General features: G+C 50.9%; 1 protein-coding gene across 1 annotated transcript in view; it reads left to right on the plus strand.

Moving 5' to 3' along the window:
• Positions 1 to 7,298, plus strand: part of LOC109926545 (aldehyde dehydrogenase family 3 member B3-like) — a 14,473-nt gene that overhangs the window by 247 nt on the left and 6,928 nt on the right. The window contains exons 2-5 of the mRNA XM_048620743.1: positions 618 to 728; positions 3,125 to 3,245; positions 3,724 to 3,809; positions 6,530 to 6,611. Of these exons, the coding sequence (XP_048476700.1) occupies positions 618 to 728; positions 3,125 to 3,245; positions 3,724 to 3,809; positions 6,530 to 6,611 (400 nt within the window). The remainder of the gene's footprint in view (positions 1 to 617; positions 729 to 3,124; positions 3,246 to 3,723; positions 3,810 to 6,529; positions 6,612 to 7,298) is intronic.

Raw genomic sequence — 7,298 nt, forward strand, 5'->3', positions numbered from 1 at the left:
TATCACCCAGTGGGAGAGTCCATCACCCAGTGGGAGAGTCTATCACCTAGTGGGTGAGTCTATCACCCAGTGGGAAAGTCCATCACCCCGTGGGAGAGACTGTGTCACCCAGTGGGAGAGTCCATCACACAGTGGGAGAGACTATCACCCAGTGGGAGAGTCCAACACCCAGTGGGAGTGTCCATCACCCAGTGGGAGTGTCCATCACCCAGTGGGAAAGTCTATCACCCAGTGGGAGAGTCCATCACCCAGTGGGAGAGTCTGTGTCACCCAGCGGGACAGTCCATCACCCAATGGGAGAGTCTACCACCGCATGGGAGAGACTGTGTCACCCAGTGGGAGAAACTGTATTACGCAGAGGGAGAGTCTATCACCCCATGGGAGAGACTGTGACACAGTGGGAGAGACTGTAACCCATTGGGTGAGACCATCACTTGACGAAGGAGCAGCGCTCCGAAAGCTTGTGATTTCAAATAAACCTGATGGACTATAACCTGGTATCATGTGACTTCTGACATTAGCCAGTGGTGGAGGCTGTGGAAGACTTTGTCACACAGTGGGAGCATGTGTCAATTTGTGGGAGAGACTGTCTAATACCAATCTGTTGTGTCTTGCAGTCGAAGTTTGAGGCAATGATTGCTGAGATTGGATTTGTGAAAAACGAAGCAATTTCTGCAATGAATAACATCAAAAGCTGGGTCACAGTCGAGTTCGTGGAGAAGACATTTGTAGGTATTGGGAGGGACTCTCTCTCTCTGATTGTCTCCTGCCATTTCTCAATCTTTCTCCCTTCATCTGTCCTCCTCTGTCCTCAGTCCCCATTTCTCCGTCTCTATCTCTCTGACTCACAATTCTTCCCTCTCCTTTGTGTCCCTCCATCTCTCTGTCCCTCTTTGTCCATCTCTGAACTGCCCTATCTCAATACCTTTCTCTCCATCTATCCCACCGCCTCTCAGTCAACTCTCACCCTATCTGTCTCTCTTCATCACTCAAATTCTCTCATCTTTTATTCTATATATATTGCTATAAGTTGGACATAGGAACTAAAATTATGCGCGAATGTTTCACAAGGAGAACATTTTCACAGCTGGACACGCTGTGTGAGAGAACCAATTTGAGATTCAGTGCAGACTGAGCCCTGTTTGTTTCTGTTCACACGTGGAATACTGTGAGCAGTTTTGGTCTCCTTTTCAGAGGAAGGATGCTGTTGCTCTTGAGGGAGTGCAGCGAAGGTTTACCAGGCTGATTCCGGGGATGATGGGTCTGATGTATGAGGAGAGATTGACTAGGTTGGGACTGTTTTCATTGGAGTTCAGATGAAGGAGGGGGGGATCTCATAGAGACTGATAACATTCTAACAGGACTGCACAGGGTAGGCACAGGGAGGATGTTCCTGATAGTGGATGGGTCCAGAACCAGGGGTCACTGTATGAGGATTTGGAGTTGACCATTTAGGGTGGAGATGAGGATACATTTCTTCACCCAAAGGGCGGTGAGCCTGTGGAATTCATTACCACAGGAAGGAGTCAGTTCCAAAATATTGAATGTATTCAAGAGGCAACTAGATGTAGCACTTGGGGTAATGGGATCAAAGGTTATGGGAAGGAAGCGGGATTAGGCTGTTGAGTTGGACGATCAGCCATGATCATGAAGAATGGCAGTGCAGGCTTGAAGGGCCGAATGGCCTCCACCTGCTCCTCTCTCCTATATTTCTATGGGAAGCGGGATTGGCTGGCTGGGCCCAGCATTTATTGCCCCGTCCCTAGTTGCCCCCCTTGAGAAGGTGGGGGGTGAGCTGCATTCTTGAACCGCTGCAGTCCATGTGCTGTGGGGTGACCCACAGTGTCCCTTAGGGAGGGAATTCCAGGGATTCTGACCCAGTGACACTGAAGGAGCGGGGATATATTTCCCAAGTCAGGATGGGGAGTGGCTCGGAGGGGAACTTGCAGGGGGTGGTGTTCCCATGTATCTGCTGCCCCTTGTCCTTCTGGATGGAAGTGGGTCGTGGGTTTGGAAGGTGCTGCCTGAGGATCTTTGGTGAATTTCTGCAGAGCATCTTGTAGATGGTACACACTGCTGTGACTGAGCGTCAGTGGGGGAGTGCAAGCTGATCAATATGTTTCCTTGCACAGGCTGAGTGCTGTTTTCTGACAGTGAGCAGGATGCTCCTTGGTACAGACTGAGGGCTGTGTTTCTTTATACAGGCTGAGTGGTGTGTTCCTTCGTACATGCAGAGAAGTGTATTTCTTTTGGAACAGGTTAACTCCGTGGTTGTGTTTGGGTGTGTGTTTGTGTTTGGGTGTGTGTACCTGTGTGTGCGTGTGTGTGTGTTTGTGTGTGTGTTTGGTGGTGTGTATGCCTGTGTGTTTGTCTGTGCATGTGTGTGAGTGTGTGTGTCTGTCTGTGTTTGTGTTTGGTGGTGTGTATGCCTGTGTGTGTTTGTCTGTGTTTGTGTGTGCACGTGTGTGTGTGTGCGTGTGTGAGTGTGCTTGGTGGTGTGTATGCCTGTGTTTTTGTCTATGTGGGTGTTTGTGTGTATGTGTGTGTGTGTGCATGTGCGTATGTCTGTCTGTTTGTGTGTGTGTGTGTGTGAGTGTGTATGTGTGTGTGAGCGTGTATGTGTGTGTGAGAGTGTGTGTGAGAGTGTGTGTATGTGTGTGTGTGTATGTGTGTGTGTGTGTGTATGTGTGTATGTGTGTGTGTATGTGTTTGTGTGTGAGTGTGCATGTATGTGTGTGTGTGTGTGTATGTGTGTGTGTGTCTGTGTGTGTGTGTCTGTGTGTGTGTGTGTGATTGTGCCTCCGTGTGTGTGCCTTTGTGTGCATGCAAGTCTGTGTGTGTTTGTCTGTGTTTCTCCAGTCATTCAGAGATCTCAGCAGTCTGCAGATTAATTGTGGCTCAGAGGAAGGCAGAATCCTCACAGCACAACATGAGGCCATTCAGCCCATCGTATCTGACAGTGGCTCTCCGAATGGGGAACTTACTTCATCCCATTCTCTTGCCTTCTCACCGTAGCCCTACCCATTCTTCCCCCCCGGCTGTGAGGATGTGGATAAGGCACGGATTGGGAATGATGCTTATCTCCCCCGTCACCCCCTACTGACGCACCCCTCGTGTATCCTAGGTAACCAAGCTGGACCAATGCTTCATCCGGAAGGAGCCATTCGGAGTGGCACTGATCATCGCAGCCTGGAGCCACCCCGTTCAGCTGCTGCTAACCCCCCTGGTTGGAGCCATCGCTGCAGGTCAGTATCGGCGGCTGGGAAGACGTGGCACAGCAAGATCTCAAAACTCAGCACCACCCTGAGCCTCACGTGGGCACGGTGAGATCCCAGAATCCTGGGGTCAGTTGGGGGCGGGGGGGGGGGGGGGGGGGGGGAGGTTGGGGCGCGCAGCAAGATCCCAGACCCCTGTTACCTCCCTGAGCCTCGCATGGGGCACAGCCGAGAGAATTGAGGGCCACGAGGGTAGGGAGGGCATGTGGACGTCGAACCGCGACGAGATCAAGTTGAAGGGCCTACGGTTGCTCATATTTTGTACATCGGCGCGAAACGGTTTCTTCCCAGAGGCTTGAGTTGTCAGGTATATTCGGGATCGTCTGCTGTCTCCCTCCTGGAGGAGAACAAAAGGGGCTCCTGATGTCTGCGACCATTGCAAAGATTCTGATGGAGCGTCCCATTTTAACCCTCGGGCCTCATTCTGCTTGTTCCTGTCCAACCTCAGGCAACTGCGTTGTCCTCAAGCCGTCTGAAGTGAGTGTGAACACGGCGGCTCTGCTCAGCAAACTCATCCCCCAGTATCTGGACAAGGTGAGTCCCGTTGCAAATCCTCGATTTCGTCGTCCGCCACAGTGAACGGGAGACGCCTGTAGTGGGGTGTGACACCTTTTACTGCCTCACTGATACAGTCAGCCCCTTCTCCAGCCTCTCCCACCGAGAACAGGAGGAGGCCATTTGGCTAATCTCCATTCTGTCCCATAGGAACAGGAGGAGGCCATTCAGCCCCCTTCTCTGGCCTATCCCATAGGAACAGGACGATGCCATTTAGCTCCCATCTCCTTCCTGTCCCATGGAGAATAGGAGGAGGCCATTCAGCCCCCTTCTCCAGTCTACCCCACAGGAACAAGACGATGCCATTTAGTTCCCATCTCCATCCTGTCCCATGGAGAACTGGAGGAGGCCATTTAGCTCCCATCTCCAGCCTATCCCATAGGAATAGGAGGAGGCCATTCAGCCCCATCTCCAGCTTATCCCACAGGAGCAGCAGAAGGCCATTTAGCCCTATATTCATCGTGTCCCACGGAGAACAGGAAGCGGTCATTCAGCCCCTTCTCCAGTCTGTCCCACAGGAACAGGATGATGCCATTTAGCCCCATCTCCATCCTATCTCACAGGAACAGCAGGAGGTCATTTAGCCCCATCTCCAGCCTGTTCCACAGAGAACAGGAGGAGGCCATTCAGCCCCTTCTCCAGACTGTCCCACAGGAACAGGAGGAGGTGACTCAGCCCCATCTCCAGCTTGTTCCACAGAGAACAGGAGGAGGCCATTCATCCCCTTCTGCAGCCTGTCCCACAGGAACTGGAGGAGGCCATTCAGCCCCTTCTGCAGCCTGTCCCACAGGAACTGGAGGAGGCCATTCAGCCCCTTCTGCAGCCTGTCCCACAGGAACTGGAGGAGGCCATTCAGCCTCTCAATCCCAATTTTACATATTAATCAGATCTGGGCTGATCAATATTTTCGACCAATTTAGCTGCATTCGTTCACTAACTTTAATCCCTTTTCCAATAAAAAAGAAGCAGTGTCAGTTTTGAAATGTCCCACTGACCCCCAGCTGGAACAAACTGATGTAGGGACAGCATTCCAGATTCTAACAGCTCTCTCTGAGTGAAGGTATGCTCCCTGGGGCCACTGCTGAACTCAATTCAATTTTAATGTTCTGATTACCTTGTTCTGCACTGCCCCCTTCTAAATCCGGCTCCCACTCAATTCAGCTGGGATTGTGTCAACCTGTTTGTACAGCTACATCATCAACGTTTCTCATCATCTCTCTGTTTTTTTAAAAATCCCAGCAAGTAACATTCGTAGCGCACCATGACCAACTCCAATAATCTAACAGTATCTAACCACCGCCCCTTTACATTCCATGGTGTTACCATCACTGAATCCCCCCACTATCAACATCCCGGGGGTTACCATTGACCAGAAACTCAACTGGACCCACCACATAAACACAGCGGCTACAAGAGCAGGTCAGAGGTTGGGAATCCTGCAGCGAGTAACTCCCGTCCTGTCTCCCCCCACAAAGCCTGTCCCACCATCTACAAGGCACAAGGCAGGAGGGTGATGGAATACTCCCCACTTGCCCCTGGATGGGGGCAGCTCCAACATCACCCAAGAAGCTCGGCACCATCCAGGACAAAGCAGCCCCCGCTCGATTGGAACCACATCCACAAACATCCCACTCCCTCCCCACACCAACGCTCAGTTGCAGCAGTGTGTACCATCTACAAGATGCTCTGCAGAAATTCACCAAAGATCCTCAGGCAGCACTTTCCAAACCCACGACCCACTTCCATCCAGAAGGACAAGGGGCAGCAGATACATGGGAACACCACCCCCTGCAAGTTCCCCTCCGAGCCACTCCCCATCCTGACCTGGAAATATATCCCCGTTCCTTCAGTGTCACTGGGTCAGAATCCCTGGAATTCCCTCCCTAAGGGACACTGTGGGTCACGCCACAGCACATGGACTGCAGCGGTTCAAGAAGGCAGCTCACCCCACTTTCTCAAGGGGGGGCAACTAGGGATGGGGCAATAAAGGGATACTGAACCTAATGTGTCCAGATCTGATGACGAATAAAAGAAAGTCACATTAAGGCCAATCTTCCCGATCCAGTTTAATTCTTTTATAATTGGGAATAAACCATTGATGATTTCCTAATCTCAGTCCCTTAAACCTCTGACCCTATTAATGCTGTTTGATGGGGACAGGGTAGAGGGAGCTTTACTCTGTATCTAACCATGTGCTGTCCCTGTCCTGGGAATGTTTGATGGGGGGACAGTGAGAGAGAGCTTTACACTGTATCTAACCCTGTGCTATCCCTGTCCTGGGAGTCTTTGATGGGGGGACAGTGTAGAGGGAGCTTTACTCTGTATCTAAACCCATGCTATCCCTGCCCTGGCACTGCTTGATTGAGAGAGTGTGGAGAGAGCTTTACACTGTACCTAACTCTGTGTTATCCATGCCCTGACAGTGTAGAGAGAGCTTTATTCAGTATCTAACCCTTTGCTGTCCCTAACCTGGGAATGTTTGATGGGTTGGGGTGGGGGGGTGGGTGCGTACAGTGTAGAGAGAGCTTTACTCTGTATCTGACCCTGTGCTGTCCCAGTCCTGGGAGTACTTCAACGGGCCAGTGCAAAGGAAGCTTTACTTTCAGTTAAAAGTTTTGAGCTGACTGTAGAATGTTGTGGGCAGTATAGAGGGGTCCTTGCTCATGCTCAGCCCCTGAACTCTATTTGTGTCATTCCAGGACTGTTTTGCTGTGTACAGTGGAGGGCCAGTCGAAACAAGGAAACTTCTGCAGTATAAATTTGATTATATCTTTTACACAGGTGAGAGGGTGTATCAAACTGAGACACATGGATGGGTGCCAGACTGAATGCATCGCAGGGACATCGGGAGGCTTCGGAGATAGATAGAATGGAGATCAAATCCCTACAGTGTGGGAACAGGCCATTCGGCAAGTCAGTTAAAATGGAGACGCAAAGCCTAGATACTAGAGAAGTGACACAGGAGCTGGCTAGAGAGGAGGTTCAGAGTGTGGTCTGGACATGAGGGTAACAGGGTAAATATACACTAGAGGCACAAATGCTAGACATTAAACTGGAGACACAAAGTCGGTGTGTGGACTTGTTGTATGGAGGGGAGGGTGATGGAGTGACAATTGAGAGGCTAAACAAACACAGGGAGAGTCTAAATCCAGGATGGACACTGCCGGAGTGACAAGAATATGAATGGTGTCTGAGAGAGAGAGTCCTGATTGTAAATGGAGACTGAGGGAATGTCTGGAGTGTATGGAGGCTGAGGGAGTGTCTAGAGTGTGAATGCAGACTGGGGGAGTGTCTCGAGTGTATGGAGACTGAGGGAGTGTCTAGTCTATGAATGGAATCTGAGGGAGAGTCTCGGCTGAATAGAGACAGAGGGAGTGACCAGACTGTGAATGAAGACTGAGTTAGACCCCAGACTGAATGCAGACTGAGACAGACCCCAGACTGAATGGAGATTGAAGGAGAGTCTAG

The sequence above is a fragment of the Rhincodon typus genome, chromosome 48 (assembly GCF_021869965.1).
Source record: "Rhincodon typus isolate 14 chromosome 48, sRhiTyp1.1, whole genome shotgun sequence".
In the NCBI taxonomy this organism is placed as follows: Eukaryota; Metazoa; Chordata; class Chondrichthyes; order Orectolobiformes; family Rhincodontidae; genus Rhincodon; species Rhincodon typus.